General features: G+C 41.0%; 1 protein-coding gene across 1 annotated transcript; it reads right to left on the bottom strand.

Annotated features, from left to right (window-relative positions):
* Positions 1 to 1,205: 1,205 nt before the first annotated feature.
* ephx2 (epoxide hydrolase 2, cytoplasmic) lies at positions 1,206 to 18,472 on the bottom strand. The gene is made up of 19 exons (XM_028602198.1): positions 18,442 to 18,472; positions 17,980 to 18,311; positions 15,971 to 16,049; positions 15,692 to 15,854; positions 14,211 to 14,401; positions 11,453 to 11,575; positions 9,893 to 9,964; positions 9,192 to 9,287; positions 9,030 to 9,108; positions 7,565 to 7,599; positions 6,702 to 6,728; positions 5,388 to 5,473; positions 5,194 to 5,305; positions 4,650 to 4,724; positions 4,255 to 4,297; positions 4,068 to 4,170; positions 3,805 to 3,874; positions 2,303 to 2,383; positions 1,206 to 1,983 (listed from the first exon to the last, which is right to left on the bottom strand). Exons 2-19 carry the CDS (start codon positions 18,087 to 18,089, stop codon positions 1,837 to 1,839), a joined length of 1,692 nt encoding a protein of 563 aa, XP_028457999.1. The 5' UTR covers positions 18,090 to 18,311; positions 18,442 to 18,472; the 3' UTR covers positions 1,206 to 1,836.
* Between the last annotated feature and the right edge of the window lie 1,809 nt (positions 18,473 to 20,281).

Here is a 20,281-nt window from a genome sequence, read left to right as displayed (position 1 = left end):
CTGCCTTGCGCGTTTTCGCTGTCACATGATAAACTCACAGGTGCTGCTAATGCTGCTAATGGGTATCGTAGCTTCCCGGCCCGGCAAGTTTGAAGAAGGAAACATTGAGGACCACACATATTCAAAATTCAAATTTCAGGAACAGGAGTCGTCTTCTTCGCCCAGAAAACAGAAAAAGGATATTGAAAAGAGCAAGAGACCGGCTTTTTGAAGCGTGAAGGCGTAGTGCAAGAGAGTTGATTGTGATATATATATGATCTCAACGCTAGATGGGAGAAATTCCCACACACTTGACCTTTAACTGTATGAATATGGAGGTTTTTCCAAGTAAAGTCTAACATTTTTACTGTAAAATGACTAAATCTGAAATTGTAGGTGCAATAAAACATTGCTCCATAATACCAGGCAATCACTGATATATATATATATATATATATATATATATATATATATATATATATATATATATATATATATATATATATATATGTGTGTGTGTGTGTATGTATGTATGTATGTGTATTGTTTTGCTTTAAGGTAATGATACTGAATGAGCAAAAAAATAATTGCTTTGTACGCGGAAAAATTTTGGTTGGCCCCACCAAATCTCACTCCAGGGTTTTTTTAAAAGTTGGGAGCCCTGAATTAAATAAATGTTTGTAACCAAAGCCATTGGAAGCATAGACCAGTGAAGTCTATTAGAAGCACTTTTCCGGTGAGCGCTGAGCTTGAAGACATAGATGAGACATGAGCAACGTGTCTGAAAGTTGTAAGTCTTCTGGTAGCTGTGCCGAGAGAAATCTCAATCATTCCCAATCTTACAGAGACGGAGAGCGTAGGTATATGTAAGGAGATAACATAGGCACAGGCTAATTATTGCTAACTAAAATGATAGTTAACATTAGTAATTAAACTTAAACAGCTAATGTAAGTTGGAACTGCCTGTGAGCTTCTCCTGTACTATACGGTAATTCCTCTACTATGCGATAGAAAGTCGCGTGGTTATGACACAATCGTTAGCCTATTTTTAAAAAACGTCTGCTACGGAGCCATAACGTGAGATACAAGGTAATGGAGCCTTTTATACATTATCGTGTTTCTTTAGAAATAAACAATGGACTAATAGAGTCTTTAAACGCTTCAGATGTAAAGTTATTCACGGTCAAAGTGACGTCCAAATGAATGGGAGTCAATGGAATGCTAACGGGAGGTGAGTGCTTGTTAGTATCAAAATGGCGCCATAGGAGCTACGCGTTGGAGGAGCTTACCCCCTTGATTGGAAGTAGCGGAACATTTATCAACTTGTGCACCCTTGAATGGTGAAATAGTGAAAGATGCCAGCCCAAAACTGTTGATGTCATCAGCAGGCGACCAAAATGTAACGGAGCGTTCACCTTGAATAAAAGGACAGATTTCTCTGGGTTTGAAGATTGTTGAAATCATTTGGGATAATGTAAGTACACAACTCAACTAAATATATATCACATAAGTACTTTTTTGACATTTGAAAGAGAAACTGTTACATGTATCTTTAAAGTTTCATCTTCATTCTTCTTTAACTGAAAACTCTTATTTTCATTATCAATTACCCTGCCATTAGATAACTGATTTACTGATTGTTTAGTCTAAACAATGTTAGAAAATAGTGAAAATTATACCTTATAATTTCCCAAAGCTAAAGTTGAAATCGAGTGCGTTATTTATCTGAAAACAGCTAAATATTATTTTTAGAATATTTAAAAAACAGAGAAAAGCGAATTTCAGAAACAGGAACCTTGAGCATAAGTTCTCTCTGTCGACTAATAGAAGTGATTTTCTGACTTTATCTTCCCTCTTTCACAGTTTGGGTGCCAGAGTACCACCTCCAGCCTTCTTCAGGGTTTCTCTGAGCCATGATATCAGGATGCTGTTTGTCTCCGCTGGCTTGTCCATCTGAGTCCAGTGTCCACACTCCTCAATGTGTCCTCTGCTCAGGTTCGGGATCTGCAGGTCATAAACGGAGACATGGGCAATCAGGTATTCTCACGCTGTCTGTCTTCAGGAAGAAATGACTGATGCTACATCTACACTACTACGTTTTGGTTTTTAAAATGAATATGTATCGCTACGTGTACGCCTCGCGTCCTCACTACTGCAGAGTTTCCGAGCCTCCAAAACGAAGACATTTGGAAACGCTGCCTCCCCAGTTTGGTTTGAAAACTCTGGGGTTGTGTTGTATTGTTATAATATTTCTGCTACTGTAGCTATGACTTATGCACTCCACGTGCACGGAGATTGTTGTGCTGCTGTTTTGTTGTCTCACCAAGTCCTCCATCCCCTTGGAGAAGGCCGGCAGCAGAACCTGGTCTTTACCTGCCGTCACCATCAGAGCAGGCATCAGCAGCTAGCGCGCGCGCACACACACACACACACACACACACACACACACACACACACACACACACACACACACACACACACACACACACACACACACACACACACACACACACACACACACACACACACACACACACAGTTAAACCATTAACACCATTTAAAATTCAATTGACTTAGAGCACCCAATGTAGAATCGTGTAAAATCTCCCCCAAACAAGTCACTACATCCTCCTGGTTGTGTGATACAAACTACAGTGACTACAGCTGTTTTAGGACAGGGTACCTCCAGAATTCTCCAAGTTCAAATTAAGACCTTTTTTAACGCCACCTAGGATGAAATTTAATGCCAACTTCACCACGTAATTGAAAATCAGTGTGGATTTTAAACGCGAGAAGAAAGAAATATTTACCAAGTCACGTTACCTTAACAAAATTTAATCATTTTAAAGCCTTTTTAGAGTAATACATTTAAGACTTTTTAAATACTTTTAAGACCCCACAGGTATACCTGTAGGAATTTACAGTCAGAGCCTGTTTTTTTTTTTTCATTATATTTTTTATACTTAAATCACAGTTTAAAAAAAAAAAAAAAAACTTGTTTACAAATTGCAAAAGCCACAATTTTAGAGCCGACATACTGTTTTTGTTTCTAATGTTCTCCAACGGTCTCCATCATTCTGAAAACAGAACACAACAAATGTTGAGGACTCATTTTCACTCCTAAGTATTTTCGTAAAATACGATATTGTATCCCGGTCGGTTTGAAATTCTCGAGCAGCCAGACCCACGTGACGCGTTCGTCCAATCAGCTGCCGGTCAAGGGCTCCCTTTCGCTTTGTAGTCAAGATGGCGCCCATTTAGGGTCCAAGTAGGGTCCATCGTTCCACACTGAACTTTTTGACGGTTTTTAGGGGGTCATCTGGGTACTTTCAGTTCTTTGACTTTTTGCGTTATCTCCACGATATACTTAAAATTATGTGTTTGAAGTGTGCAAGTAGGCGCTTTGAGACACAGCCTAAGTCTTATGCACATTCAAATGTTTTAAAGAACAGGAAAAGGACAACAAAGCAAATTAGGGGCTTGTATGTCATTTTTTGTTCATCTTTATATAACTGGGGGTGTGTGTTCATCACACCCCCAACCGGCACCGTCAGACACCGCCTACCAAGAGCCTGGGTCTGTCCCAGGTTTCTTCCTAAAAGGGAGTTTGTCGTCGCCACTGTCACACTTACGCATTCATGCATGCTCTTGTGGGAATCACTGGAATTGTTGGGTCCTTGTAAATTATAGAGTGTGGTCTAGACCTACTCTATCTGTAAAGTGTCCTGAGAAAATTCCTGTTATGATTTGACACTATAAATAAAATTGAATTGACTGTAAAAGGGTTACCACCCAGTTTTAATCAAACGTTGCTGTGTAACAAACCTTTCCAGTAGGACGAGAACACATCCACCTCCAGCTGGCCTCTCCGTTTCGATACCAGTTCAACGGTCTCCTGAAACGTGAAGAGTCATATCGATTTAATATCAAAATGGTGACTCACAATCAGCAGCATTCTCCATCCTGATATGGAAACAGTCAAGTGAAGTCCTTTTTGGGACAAATTTGCGACTTTATCGGTCAAAACAGTTTTTTTCTTATTATTAATCAAGACAGTTGAGTTTTGAATACTGCTGAATGTGTGCAACCTGAAGCCTCGCTCTCTGTACTGGCTGACGTAGTACTGCAGGTCGGCCTCCGTCAGCATGCAGCTCCGGGGAATCTGCTCCGGCAGACCCACAAACAGACCACCTGTAACAGACGGGACGTTCTGAACGAGCTCTTTAAAGTGTCTGTTCAGACTTTGTGATGTTTAGGAGGAAAATGGAGTCTCACCTCGAGCACAGACGCCTGCAGTGCTGATATGAGGACGCTTCCCCTGAGACAGAAACATGCTTTTGTTAAGTTTTGGCCCTGTAAACTTGATACTATACATTAATGTGTGTGTGTGGGGGCTTGTTTAACTATATTTGTGGGGTCCAGTATACTTGTGGGGTCCCGACAGCTTTGTGGGGCCAAAATGCTGGACCCCACAAGGTTAAAGGGCTGTTTGAGGGTTAAGACTTGGTTGTAGGATTAGCGATAGAATTAGGGTATAAGGGTTAAGGTTAGGCATTTAGTTGTGATGGTTAAGGTTAGGGTAAGGGGCTAGGGAATGCATTATGTCAATGACGGGTCCCCACAAAGATAGTGCCACAAACTTGCGTGTGTGCGTGTGTGTCCGTCCTCACCACATCAGCACCGCTGAAAAAGAAAATCTTGAACGTTCTCTCCAAGTCTTTCTCCAGCTCGGCCTCTGCTACGCCCTGCAACACACACACACAAACACACACACACACACACACACACACACACACACACAAATATTATGGTACTGCACAGAGAAAAACTAGAAATACTTTATGCATTTACAGCATTTATGTGTGTGTATAGGATTAATAAACTAGATATAATGTGAACTTTAAACGTGCCGGTACTTCTACTGCAGTGACAGTACTAATACTACACTGAAAGTAATCCAAGTAAAAGTCCTGCATTTCAAACCTTAAGTAAAAGTACATAAGTATTAACAGCTCAATGTAGTTAAAGTACTCAAAGTAAAAGTATTCAGAGTGCAATGTGTAAAATGTCAGTGTTAAAAAATATCTTATTTAAAAATGAAGGACCCTGGGTAAAATGACTTAAAAATCTTTTTTTTTTTAAACATTGGGCATGTCAGGTAATTATTTTGGAAATGGACTTCCGTTGATCCAGAATAGACAGACATGGTTTTACAGGTTTTTGGAAGTAGAGCTGGTAGTCAAATATGGGAACAGCCTGGAGTTTCTCTGCAGGAGTTACAGCAGGATCCACGGGGAACAGAGGAGTGTTCAGAGACACTACAGCCCTTCACACACAACACACACACTGTTTACTACAGCAGGAAGTATCTGGGGAGTGTAACTGAACCTGTGTGTGTGTGTGTTCACCTCACTCTCTCAGGGTAATACTGGGCCATGGTCCACACCAGGACGCAGCCCCAGTCATGGCCCACCAGGGTGACCTGTGGCAGCGACTGGAAAAGAGACGGAGAAGAGGCAACATGGACAACAAATATAAGTGAGATGACCACCTGTCTGCGGCAAGTTTTATTTTTGTACTGCATTCAAATACATAGAAACTTAAGCTGCTTCTACACTACTACGTTTTGGTTTAAAAATGAACATCTTTTACTATGTTTAGGCCTCGCGTCCGTCCACGCTGCCGCAGTGTTTCCGAGCCTCTAAAAAGGAGACATTTGGAAAGACTGCGGTCCCTGTTTTAGTTTGAAAACTCACCAACGGGGTTGTGTTGTAGCCTGAACGGGCACAAACTGAGACCTTTAGAAGACAGTCTTATGCGTATGGTCATGTGTGTGATATGTGTTCTTAGACGTGTTAAAGTGCCAATATTATGAAAAAAACAAACACTTTTTCTGGGATTTGGGGTGTTATTTTGCTTGCTCCACACGCATACAAACATACAAAACCAAAACCATCCATGGTGTTCTGAGTGAGATACGGTTTCTGAATGTGTCCTGCCTTCAGTCTCCGGGTGAGGGCTGTCTACGTCATCGGCTGAAACATTTGGTGTGTGCTAACCACTTTAGCTAATACCACATCAGCTAGCTGTTTCTCCAACAGTCAGTACAAGGCAGGATTAGCCGGGAGACTTCTTCTAAACGAGGACGCACTTCCAACTTTGCGTGGAATACCCGCAGAACAGGGACATGGAAGTAGTTCTTCTATATAATTTATTTATGTTGTAGCAGTGTTTTGCCATTGAAAACGAGGTGGCTAACCGCTAGCAGCGCTAGCTTCTAGCTAGTAGTCCTTACCTAGCTACTGAGCATGTGCGACTCCCAACAAAGATGGAACAGAAGTGAGATGTCTCACTCTGTAGCTAAAACCGAGAGCTCAACACACAGGGTAAAAAGAGGAGCTGCAGCAATGTGCAGTGCAACAAATTTAAGGTGTTTTTTGAAACAACAACCTCTAAATACAATTATGAACCCGAAAATGAGCATAATATAAGTGCTTTGATATGGACGGAGATCAGTTCTGCTACTGGAGCTAAAACGCTTGTGTGGATGGAGATGGTTTTTGTCTCAAAACGCTGCCTAAAAGTGAAAACGTAGTAGTGTAAGTGTAGCCTGACCTGCGTTAGTGTTTATAAATGCTACTGTTTCTGCATTAATCACACTTTAATTCAAACTCTTTTCATCATTTAATTTAATTAGTGTGTTCAATGTGTTATTTACTTACCATTTTGTCCATAAATGTGATTAAATCCTGGGGAAAGACAGCATGTTTAATGGTATTTAATATAAATCTATGTAAACATAATTAAATAGTACGTGTCTGTGACTGTGAAAAGTCAGCTGTATTGTCAGGAACAAGTCAGCCTATTTAGTGACATTACAATTAAATGTATTAACCAAAAAAACTATGGTATGCCTTTCTGTGGAAGATGGTCCAGTGTGTAACATGTTACCAAAATCTGTGTTGCCCTGTTCACAAACTTGTCCTTTTTCATGAATATTTACCACCACCATCAATTCCCAGTATTTCTATTGGCTTGAAATTTTACATTTGCATTCGCATGAACTGGGGTAGACGCTCCATATTCATGCTCCATCTTGAAATACGTTAGCCGGTAAGGGACATACAGGACATGATGCTCCGCCTTTCATGTTTTAGCGGTCACATGATAAACTCACAGCTGCTGCTAATGCTGCTAATGCTGCTAATGGGTATCGTCGCTTCCCGGCCCCGGCAAGTTTGAAGAAGGAAACGCAGAGGACCACACGTATTCAAAATCCAAATTTCAGGAACAAGAGTCTTCTTCTTCTTTGCCCAGAAAAAGACAAAAGGAGATTGAAAAGAGCAAGACACCGGCTTTTTGAAGCGTTAAGGCTACCGTAGCTGGAATACCTACTTTGTGCTGCGTGGCGGGAGAGAGTTGATTGCGATATATGATCTCAACGCTAGATGGGAGAAATTCCCACACACTGGACCTTTAAAACAATCATTTAAAATGTTTCACATTTCCTGTTAAATGTAGAGAAGGTTTCTTCTAAACATTTGTGTGATTAGATGTAATGAAGTGTGTGTCGGGGAGTTTGTACCTTGCAAAGCTGCTCCTGAGAATATTCCTCTACGTCTGTAAGTGGAGAAACAACAGGAAACAATACCAACCATATGTCATATGTAAGAATAAAAAAATAAATGTTAAGATGCAGCGCATTCAGTATTCAAATCCTTTACTGTAGTAAAAATACTTGGTACTACACTGTGAAAAAACTACTTTTATTCTATTATATTTGGCTTATATGGAAACATTCTTTTGAAATTAAAAAGCAAACAAAGACACATAATGCATGTATACATTAGGGATGTAACGATGCATCGGTTAAAAATGGATATCAATGTGTAAAGGTAACGCCTGAGATAAAAAAATAAAATGATTCGTGATGTTTCAGCAGCCTAGGCATTATCTACTTTAGATTCCACTTCTTTGACTTCAGATGTCACGTCTTTTTTTTTTTTTTTTTTTTTTTTTTTTAAGATTATTTTTTGGCATTTTCAGCCTTTATTTTGATAGGACAGCAGAAGACATGAAAGGGGAGAGAGGGGGGGAATGACATGCAGCAAAGGGCCGCAAGTCGGAGTCAAACCCATATACAGAGGAGTAAGCCTCTATATATGGGCGCCCGCCCGCTCTACCAACTGAGCTATCTGGGTGCCCTCACTACGCCTTTTTAAAAGTAACATTGTGTAAGAATTTCTCCCATATAACTGTACAATTGTATATGACAACCAACTGAATATTACTTTCTAGCCCTTCCTCCTACGGTGGCCGAAACCCAAAATTAGCTCTCTCCATCGTTTACACGCAGCTGTTCTAGCCACTCCAGTTTTAGAGTAATCTTCCCCTTGCATTCGTCACGGTGCTAATAGGTGTAAGAGGGCGAAAGGCGGAGGTATGTCCCTCTTTGGTTAATGTATTTTAAAGATGGAGGCGCAACATGGCGGCCGTCATTCGAGCGACTCGCTCGTATGTATTCTGAATGATTCTAAATATCAGATTCTACGCTTACGAGAATACTTTGATTAGTTGGTGGAAGTAATTACACATGAATTAGTACATATTTGTGAAAGAACAAAAAGGAGTTTTTGCTAAGAATCAACTCAAAAAATTACACAATGGAGATTTAATTTATTTATTTGAAGAGATTTTTTATTTATTTATTTAGATGTGGGATTTGTTGTTGTTGTGGATCTGTTGTTTTGCACAGTTTATGTAAATACATATTTTTCACTCATTTGTCTGCAGTTCATTCTGTTAAAGAAATCCTGAGTCATGAATCATGAATCGTATCGTGAGTTGAGCGTGTCGTCACATCCCTAGTGTACACGCATAAAACACACATTTCAATATAAAAACAGTTGAAACACAAATTAAAACCCAAGAAATCAGAGAAATAATATTATGAATGATGTGTTCCTACGGTATGTATTCATATTATACATGTGTTTATCCCTTGATTATTTGTAATAAGTTATGATGGCGCTCTTTGATTGTTAGTTCACCTGGTGGCGCTGTGGACTCTCCGTACCCCTTCATGTCCAGAGCCAACACCCTGAAGCCAGCCGCTGCAATGGCCGGGATCTAGCAGACAGACAGACAGGTTGAAAAACGGTGAGCACGAACCTCGTATCTGCTTGTTTTTAGCAGCGGTGTAATAATGTTACCTGGTATCTCCAGGAGTACCAGCTCTCAGGGAAGCCGTGACACAGCAGCACTGGGGGACCTGAGCCCATCTCAACAAAATGAGTCCTCACACCAGGCTGAGAGAGACACACAGACACACACACACACACACACACACAATTAATGTCACAAGAAAACATTTCAATTCAATCTCAATGCTGTCCCTCCCTTTCCGCTCTCTGTGTGTTGCTGTTATCAACCCCCTTCTCTTCAGGAGATAACTACAAACTTCGAGCTAGCAAACTAGCTACATGCTGAAAAATACCACGTTTTGAAGGAAATTTGGATCTTGCAACAAGGCAGGCCTGCTTGGTTCTTTTGGGGAATGACTGTAAAGATTTATTTTACGATACACTGGTAAGAGCCAATGAGGTACAACCATGTATCCAGCTGATTTAAATAGCTCACGTTACTGTATTCTGTGAACAGTTAACTTGATTTAATATTGTATGTGGCGTTTTCTTTTGCGGGGTGCAAATGTTCTACCAAAACAAGTTCCTTCCTCAGACCATTATGCAGAGCCACTGTTGCTGCGTCCGGAGCTTATTACGATTGTGATCGGTTTAAAGAAATGCAAACAACCCAGAGCGTTTTTTTCCTCCTATATCCCAGAATGCATCTGTGGTGTAGCCAGACCTTACTCCACAGCACTGGGGAGGTAGATCTGGCAGTGCGAGACTACCTTAATGGTGACGTATCCATGGGACACTTCAGCGGGGCTGCAGGGCGGCGGAGGACTCTCTGCTCCAACAGCCTGAAACACAACACAACACAACACAAACACACACACACACACACACACATATATTAGAAGCACTTTTCCGGTGAGCGCTGAGCGTTACTGAGCAGCCTCCAACTGAGATGTGACGTGAGCAACCTGTCTGTCTAAAAGTGTGAAGTCTTCTGGTAGCTGTGCCGAGAGAAATCTCAATCATTCCCAATCTTACAGAGACGGAGAGTGTAGGTACAATACAGGCCAAAAGTTTGGACACACCTTCTCATTCAATGCGTTTCCTTTTTATTTTCATGACTATTTACATTGTAGATTCTCACTGAAGGCATCAAAACTATGAATGAACACATATGGAATTATGTACTTAACAAAAAAGTGTGAAATAACTGAAAAAATGTCTTATATTTTAGATTCTTCAAAGTAGCCACCCTTTGCTTTTTTATTAATAAGGGAAATAATTCCACTAATTAAACCTGACAAGGCACACCTGTGAAGTGAAAACCATTTCAGGTGACTACCTCATGAAGCTCATTGAGAGAACACCAAGGGTTTGCAGAGTTATCAAAACAAGCAAAGGGTGGCTACTTTGAGGAATCCAAAATATAAGACATGTTTTCAGTTATTTCACACTTTTTTGTTAAGTACATAATTCCATATGTGTTCATTCATAGTTTTGATGCCTTCAGTGAGAATCTACAATGTAAATAGTCATGAAAATAAAGAAACACATTGAATGAGAAGGTGTGTCCAAACTTTTGGCCTGTACTGTATATGTAAGGAGATAACATGGGCACAGGCTAATTATTGCTAACTAACATGCTAGTTAACATTAGTAATTAAACTAAACAGCTCATGTAAGTCCAAACTGCCTGTGAGCTTCTCCTGTACTATACGGTAATTCCTCTACTATGCGACAGTAAGTCGCGTGGTTATGATGCAATCGTTAGCCTATTTTTATAAAAGAGTCTGGAGCCTTTTATACATTGTCATGTTTCTTTATAAATAAACAATGGACAAATAAAGTCTTTAAACGCTTCAGATGTAAAGTTATTCGCTGTCCAAGTGACGTCAAAATGAAAGGCAGTCAATGGGATGCTAACGGCAGGTGAGTGCTAGGTAGCATCAAAATGGCGCCATAGGAGCTACGCTTGCAAGATGCTCGCTTTACCCCCTTGACCAGGCCCGGATTATCCATAAGGGCACTTGGTTGTGAATGGTTGGTGCCCAGGGGCACCAACCATTCACAACCAGTGGGGGGACGTAAATTGGTATATTATTCACTTGAAATTGTTAAAAGACCGTACATTACTCGTTTATGAACAGTAATTTAATAATAATAATAATAATAATAATAATATTAAATTATAAATAAATCACGTTTCTGGTGTGAAGACAGAAAAATCCACGCAGCCGACACACAACAGAAACGCCACACTCATACAATGCTGACGCCATGCAGGCAGTGTGTAGCCAGCCTTAAAGTATAGGATAAACGGTTTTGGTCCACACCTGAACTCCAGTAAAGTCAGCCAGTTGGTTCAGAGCGTCGTACAGATTTTCCACCAAGATGGCCTCCATCCCCACTCCCTCTGCTGCCTTCACGCCTTCCTCATCTGCATCCAACCACAGCGCCTGAAACAAGAAAACGGTTCCATGATATACAGTTACAGTATATACAGAACCGTTTAAAGGTGAGTCATCTGCTGCCACAAAGCTTCATTCCAGTCACGTGTCTGAGAGGAAGGCTTTTAGTTTGTAGAAAGTCCTCTTTACGAATAGATGTCGTTTTGCTTTTGTACATGGAGATCAAAACGCTGTACAACGGTTCAACCAGACGGACAACTGAAAGGGCCCAAAGAGATAAAGATCCCTTTGAGCAACAGCTGAATAAGACGAGAAGAAATCAGCAGTCATTAGTAACACAAACTGCAACCTTAGCATCGAAATGTGTGCAGATTTAAACAGGAACAGCTTCCTGTTTCAGTGTCAAGGGCACAATAATGCGGCCAATAACAAGCTGACAGACAGAAGGTTAGTCTAAAGCCCCTGACGCACCAACCAGACGGCCGACCCTCGGCAGAAAAGGCAGTCAGACTGATCGGTCGGCTTCCCCAGGTCCAAAAAGTACCTCGGAACACACCGAAGCGACGCCGACTTGAGTGTGTAATACGTCTCCATAACAGCAGGCGGCGCTAATCTGTATTGTCGCGCAAAAAATGAAACCCGGCAGCTGATTGGACGAACCTGTAACGTGTGTCTGGCTGCACCCGGATTTTTCAACCGGTATAATGAAACGTGTTTCTGAAAACATTTTAAAGGGGTGACAGAATGCAAAACCAATTTTACCTTCTCATAGTTGAATAATGACAGTTTGGAGGGTAAATAGGACATACATAGAAGACATTTCTTTCCTCTGCAAATCTCACAATTTGAAACTGCCGCTGAAGACGGGCGAATCTGAACCAAGCTAAAAGTTGACGTCAACTACTCAACTCCTACCTTTGTCACGCCCCAAAATTTACATAGCCCACTGTTTTTTTATAAATAGTTTGTGTGATATTTCATTACTAAATTGACTTCAGAGACTTTTTTTAATGGGAGAAATCAACTATGTAGAGGTCAAATATGGGCCGTTTTACGAAAATTGATGGCTAATTGCAAATTTAGTATGACTGTTTCGGACTTCAGAAGCTCCACAGTATGACGTGGGAGAGGCCAGTTCCTGCCCGGATCGCTGGCTTGCTTCCCGGACTGTACACCTTCAGATCCCGCTTCCCGCTGGCGGGAGCTCTCTCAGGAGATACGGGATACTGAGCCAGAAAAAAAGTGTTTAGGAGTAGACATCGGCCAATGGAGCGGGACATGTGGATTTAATGCAGCGGCGAAGTGGACTCGCAATGGGCGGTTCTTTTACAACATGGATCCTCGGGGTGTGTTGAAAGCATAGATGTGTGTGTGTGTGTGTGTGTGTGTGTGTGTGTGTGTGTGTGTGTGTGTGACACACTGGAGGATGAATAAACAAACAAAACTCTGTATCTAGTGCTTTGTACATTAACATTAGTTGACGAGTTCTTGTCTCCAGGCGAAATTAAGTTTGAAGCCAGTGGCGGCCGGGCGTGTCTGGACATGTCTGTAGTTTGGAACGTTACAGTGTGAAAAAGAAAGAGAAAGAGAAAGATTTTGTGTGTGTGTGTGTGTGTGTGTGTGTGTGTGCGCACGCAGCGCTGTCTGTGTGTGTGTGTGTGTGTGTGTGTGTGTGTGTGTGTGTGTGTGTGTGTGTGCAACCAATCAGCGTGCAGCTTATCTAAATATTCATGAGCATACCATATAAGGCAGATTTGTTCATTCTAAGGCCAATTCACAGGGCTTTATTAGGACCCATAAAATAGCACTCAGCCATTTTCAGCCCAACCAATGTTACATACCCTATTAGGAGACCTTAAGGAACAGTGTGAAATACTCTATATAATCATTCTATCACCCCTTTAAGCGAGAAATAGGCCATACAGTTGCTGAATCTGTCTTCACTTCAGATCGATAAAGGTCATTAAAAGATTTTCGTCAGATTTTGAGAGGCTTAGTCACACTCATCCCGCTCTTCATTCCCGGGTTAGCGCTCCACCAATCAGATTGGTCATGGAGCGCGACTGCCCGCCCTCCGAGGCAACAAGTCAGGTCGGCCAAAATGAAGGCCGACGGCCCCTCGGACCGACGACGGCACGGAACACACTTTTATCGGGTTGGTGTGTCACGACCTTAAGCTTAGCATTGCAAGTTGCAACTAACAATTATTTTAATTGTTTAACCTGTGGATTATTTTCTGGATGAGTGGTTTAGCTGTTTGGTCTCAAAGATGTCAGAAAACGGTGAAACCCAAAAGCCCAAGATGACGCTTGATGGTGTTTTTTGCCCCCAACTGCTCCTTCCAGGCAGCGCTGTGACCGCTGCCTTCAAGGCACCTAACCTTAACCTTAACCAGTGCCCCCCAACGGTGCCTTCCAGGCAGCGCTGCCTGGAAGGCACCGTTGGGGGCAAAAAAACACCGATAAACCAAGATGATGTCTTCAAATGTCTTGTTTTGTCTACAACTCAAAGATATTCAGTTTACTGTCCCAGAGGACAGAAGAAACTAAAACATATTCACATCTAACAAGCTGACATCACCGAAGTTTAAAAAAAAAAAAGACCAATAAATCGATTATCAAAATGGTACTAATAAACTGATTAACTACTTCTTTCTTTAGTTATTGAAATGTCTCGAGTCTACCTGTTGGGATGTCACTCCCAGGTGCTGCAGAGCAGAGCTGAACATGGCGGGCTCGGGGACCCTGTGACCCAAACGACACGACTGGAGGACCAGGTCAAAGTGGCCGCCCAGCAGAGAGAGAAGGCGGGCGTGATCGTCTCCAGCAGCACTGTCATCTAGCCATTGATTGGCCAGCACGGCTGTCAGTAAACCTGATGGGATTGAAGCAAAGAGCCGGCCTTCCTCTGGTCAAGCGTGGTGTCGCGACGTACAGTAATACATCCATGGTTTGATGCTCCACGCCCTTGACCGGCAGCTGATTGGACGAACGCGTCACGTGGGTCTGGCTACTTCCAAATTTCAAAACGACAGTAATAGCGGCCAGTTGGGAATCCAATCTAGTATTTTACAAAAATAGTTCACCGAAACGTGTTTCTGAAAATATTTTAAGTGAGAAATAGGCCATACAGTTGCTGAATCGACAAAGGTCCGTTTGAAAGATTTTTGTCTACTTCGATTGGATAGTCGCGTCATGTTCAACGGATTCATTTGCATAAAGATGAAGCGCGTTAAAGTCGCTCGACATCACCTATAGGAATAAAGTGGAGCGCGGCGCGGCTACATCTACACAGCTACATTTTGGTTTAAAAGCTAATATCTTTTGCTACGTTTACACCTCCACTTCACACTACTGCAGTGTTTTCCGAGCTCCTAAAACGGAGACATTTGGAAACACTGCTGCCCCTGTTTTGGTTCGAAAACTCCGCGGTTGCTTTGTAGTCTGGAACGGTCATGTCGGTTAGATGGCTTACAGACCTTTCAGTAACAGATCCACCTTGTCGTCGCTCCAAGCTAATAAATCCCTGCTCTTAGTTTTCATCATTGTTGTTCTTTCTCCAAAGTATTTTCTGTATCTTCAACTTCTACATCCATGATTTTCCACCGTGTCAGACAATCGGCTTTCTGTTTACATCTTTTAACCCTAAGAAACGTGCTGGACCGCTGGAGATCTCTGTCGACATTTCTGTCTTTAAGACGCTCTGTTTTGCACGATTCAGAAAATGTCACCATTCAATATCGATTTTTAGGCTCAAGATTCGATCCAAAATCGATTTTCGATTCAAAAAACAATTCACAGTATGTAAATATAGTTACTTTTCCCATGTGATTGCAGTAGACATACAATAAAAAAAATCTTTTTTAAATATGAATCAATTTTTGGAATTCTATGAATCGATTTTGAATCGGTAGAGCTTGAGTCGCAATTCAAATATGAATCGATTTTTGCACACCCCTAATATACAGTTACATTTTATTTCTCTTTAACTATCCTTTTCTTTCTTTAACATTTTGTTCTGTTCATTTAAAACTCATTGACTTTAGAGTCTGTAGAGTAGGACACAATTGTGTTGACTGCCATAGTGTGCATCCATAAATCCATAACAATTTACAGCATTATATCTGAGAATCTCTTCTGTCTGTAAATGTATCAATGTGCGTACCACTGTGATGCAGACTGGCCGCCGTCTTCAGCACGGCTTGTTGGACATCTGTCATCACCTCTCTGAGCTCCTCCAGCAGGGCTCTGACCGACCAATCAGTCAGCAGAGTCACACCCTGCACCTTGGCCTCCTTCACACACTCTGCCTCAAACGCTGGGATCATCTACACACAGACGCAGGCAGTAAAGAGGCCCATTAAAAGGCTTCATAATCAGCCAACATCAGTAAAATCAAATGTAGATTATTTTGGGTAAGTAAGTAGCACGTGTCTTCACCCACCTGAGAAAGCGTCATCTCGCCCCTCTCCGCCCGGCTCATGGCACTGTCCTTCTGGGACGCCACACTGGACAGAAAACCGCTGAAACCCACAGAGAGACAAACAAGAAGTTTAAAGACATTAAAAGGCAAGACATTCGGTGAATAGGGTCAAATATTACAGATGTAATAAGATGTATAACAGATGTCAGCAGACACAAACGGACAAAGTGTAGTCAAATAAATGTTTCTTTCCACTAGTCTGAAGAAGACATGTTATGGAAGATAATCAGAGCTGGACGACGAATAGTATTATGGTATGTAACTCTTTGCGTTGTATTTCTCCGGTATGAACGGAGCCGGGAAAGTGCCGACATGAGACCAAAGAGGTTCTTGAGGCGTTGCAGGAGGATGTTGTGGTCCAAAGTGTGAAAGGCAGCACTAAAGTCTAGTAGCAGCAAGACAGGAAGTACGGTCAGAGTTCATTGCAACTAGTAAGTCATTAGTCACCCTAGTTAGTGTCGTTTCAGGAGAGTCTTTGGGTCTGAAACCAGACAAAGCCATCAGGGAGGTCATTACTGGATAGGTGGGCAGTGAGTTGGTTGGAAACCACCTCTTCTGTTTGGACATGAGGGAGAGATTTAAGATCGATCTGTATTTGTTTAGAGATTGTGTGTTGAGGTTAGAGCTTTTTATTAAAGCAACACTAGAGAACTTTTCCCGCTTCGGTCCCCCTACAGGTTGGAAGCAGAATTGTCCATTACGTTACATTATGCAAGATTGCCAGATCGGGTAGTGCAAGCTGTAGTTCCAATGAGACAACCTGTAGGGGGACAGAAGTGGGAAAAGTTCTCTAGTGTTGCTTTAAAAAGGTAGTTTCTTTAAATGTTCCTTACGTGTCCCATAAAAGTACAAGGGAAAGTGTATTCTGTATTTACGCCCCTAAACTGTGGAATTCTGCAGGGCAAGCTCTCTCTGTATTTTTAAAAGGAAATTAAAGACTTAGGGGACCACTAAGGTCTATATAAAAGAGATTTCAGATACAGTATTAGGGGACCACTAAGGTCTATATAAAAGAGACTTCAGATACAGTATTAGGGGACCACTAAGGTCTATATAAAAGAGACTTCAGATACAGTATTAGGGGACCACTAAGGTTTATATAAAAGAGACTTCAGATACAGTATTAGGGGACCACTAAGGTCTATATAAAAGAGACTTCAGATACAGTATTAGGGGACCACTAAGGTCTATATAAAAGAGACTTCAGATACAGTATTAGGGGACCACTAAGGTCTATATAAAATAGACTTCAGATACAGTATTAGGGGACCACTAAGGTCTATATAAAAGAGATTTCAGATACAGTATTAGGGGACCACTAAGGCCTATATAAAAGCATCCAAAAAGCAGCATGTCATAGGACCTTTAAATTAATGGGATTAAAGGAATAAAAAAAGGTGTCTGATTGTTTTGTGATCAATATGACAAAGAATTAGAGGGTGGGAGGGACACAGTGATATCATTTGTTATTAGTTTGATCTTTGTTAGTGAAAAAAAGCCTCTGTTGTAAAGCTGAAAACTGGTGTGTGCGGGGGTTATTTTTACTAAATTTATCTACAGTGTTGAATAGAAATGGATAAATATAAATCAGATAAGGCTGATGATTAGATTCAGCTTGCTGGACAACATATTTGTACTTAAGCAGAGTTTGCTTAACCTGCTTTTCTGGGAACAAGTTTAGACAACTGCTGTTTTCTTTACAACACCTGTCATCTAAACTTGCTCTCATTTGCACGATGTGTTTAAGAGTAACAGCAGTTTAAAGTCAAATACTGAATTATTTCACTGACTGACAAATCTCATTTTAATAAAGATTTATAAGACTACATATTCCAGTCACGTTCCTGCTTTGACAGATCATTTAATTATTTCATGTGTTTTAATGTGGCATTCATGATGTTTGTTATAGAAATAATACCTTTAATTTGCTCTGGACTGGTCATTTTTTACAGTGCAAAGATGGTCCTTACCCTGGCAGGTTGTGTAACTCCTCCAGTTTATGGAAAACTGCACGAGGTCTGGAAGGGACAGCAACTCCCCAGAAGTTAAACAAAACGGCTTTCTTCTTCTTCTCGGCCATGTCCTCTGAGTCTGAGGGAAACGGTCTTAGGATTGTTCTGCCTCTGTCTCCCAACAGGAACGCGTTTTCTCTGCGGCTGGTGCTCAAAGCGTCTGTTCATGCACGAGGGAAAACTTTGCCCTCTGATCACACTCACACAGCAGCCCGCCCACTTTTCTGTCCACTCACAGTTGAGGCAGAAAAGAGTGAAAGGGACCCCTCCTCTTTGTGGACTGCAGGCATCTGTAAGTTACATGATGGAAGATATTTAAAACAGGAATTTATCTTACCAAAAATAATAGAATGCTTGTTAGAAGTTTAAAACATCCCCTCTTAATGTTTGCAATCTATTTTTGAAAATGTGATTTTGCACCTGTTATGGTTGTGTATGTTTCTGTTTGCTGTCTTGTCTTGTTTTTACTTCCTGTCTTTTGGTTTTCCCACCTTTGTGATTGGCTGATGTCTTTCACCTGTTTCCCAGCCCTTGTGTCACCTGCCCCTTGTTAACCTTTGTTTACTTGTGTATTTAGTCTCGGTGTTTCCTTTGTCTGTTGTCAGGGGCCTGTTTCACAAAACCAAGATAAGGGATTAAGCCGGGGATTTCTCAGTTATCCTGGGTGAATTTAGCCTTGACTCGGTTTCACGAAAGCGGAGGCACATAAATCACCATGGAGATTTATTCTGTGCAGCTATCCTGCTCCCGACCAGGCTAACAGCCAGGATTTATTTAATCCTGGAGCCTTTTCTGATCACCCAGCAGTGTTTTTACCCTATTGTTATCAGCCTGGATTAAAATACAACAGGTACATATTGCTGTTCATTTAATTATTTAAAGTTGTGACCATTATTTTTTCATTGCTACTGTTATATTGCTGTATGAAATTAAAAAAAATTCAAATGGGTTTTAAATGAAGTGTTACTAAGGACAATACATACAATGGTGTACATGTGTGTTTCTATAGTTGAACAATGCACCTTGAATTGTTTGTTGATTAATTTTTCTTTGACAATAAGGATCATGTTTGTTCCGCTTCCATGTGCATTGTATTTGGCATTCTTAGCACACAATTTGTGTTGTCCAGTAAACTGGGACTATAATTTGGGAGGATTGTACAATTTTAAGAACATATCCTAATTGTATCATCCTAAATGATGTCTTAGTTCACTGGACCAGTAACTATATAGTGATGTAGGCTACTGTACATTCATGTAACAGGGAAAGGACACCCCAATGGTTTTTGACCTTATATTTTGCTGGGGGGATATAACTGATGAATATACTCTGTTCCATTCATGTTTACAGTGTGCATGGAATTTATCACTTTATCTTTATAGTTTCTAGATTTTAGAGTCCAATTTCTTCAGTGTCTTTATTTTCATATATATGAGGGAGCAAGGCATATAATATGTAGAGAAGGAAACTCGTCCTCTATTAAAAAAAAAAAAAACGTGAGAAAAAGTGTGGCAGATAATAGGCTGACAGACTGAATGATATATCTAAAAATATACATTTATGAACTACTGCTCTTAACTGAAACCATTCAATGAGTCACTGTCATTTGCAAAAACGAACAGTTGTACACTTTGCATTAAAAGCGAGCAGTGGAAGTTAATATGACTTAGGACATTTATATTTTAGCTCATGAGAGAGAGGGAGAGGAGTAGAGTGAAAGACATATTTACGCATCATATTTTAGCGTTGTAGAAAATTGATCTTCATGGTAAATTTCCTGAGTAATCTTATCTTACTTTTAAGGCAAAGAGTACAACTGTTAATTTGTGCAAATGATTAGTAGCCTAATCCTTGAATGGAATGATTATGACGGCTTCGATTCACTGCCGTGATCAGTTATTTAGACTACAATTACGAATTCAGTTGGTCCGTGATCGTCTGCTACGCTTTCTCTCGCCGTTTCATTACAGCGGCCGTGTTTCTTTTCTTTTTATACAAATAATGTGTTTCACGTCATCCTACTTCCACAAGAAGCTGCTGCTCACTCTGTATAAAGTAGCCTATGTACAATGCGTATTCTCCATTTTGGCATCAGTAAATCTGTGATCGACCTCGCGGTCTTTTGAGGAAAGCCGTGGACGCGCATCTATCTGAATTACTTCAGCCTGGCTCAACCTAGTCGCTCCTCCTCAGTCTGGTTTGACATTCGTGAAACGCACCAAGCCAGAATGCACAGATTAGACTAGGTCAAGCCTCGCTT

This window comes from Perca flavescens, chromosome 16, assembly GCF_004354835.1.
Source record: "Perca flavescens isolate YP-PL-M2 chromosome 16, PFLA_1.0, whole genome shotgun sequence".
NCBI lineage: Eukaryota > Metazoa > Chordata > Actinopteri > Perciformes > Percidae > Perca > Perca flavescens.
This window is presented reverse-complemented; position numbering and strand designations above follow the sequence as displayed.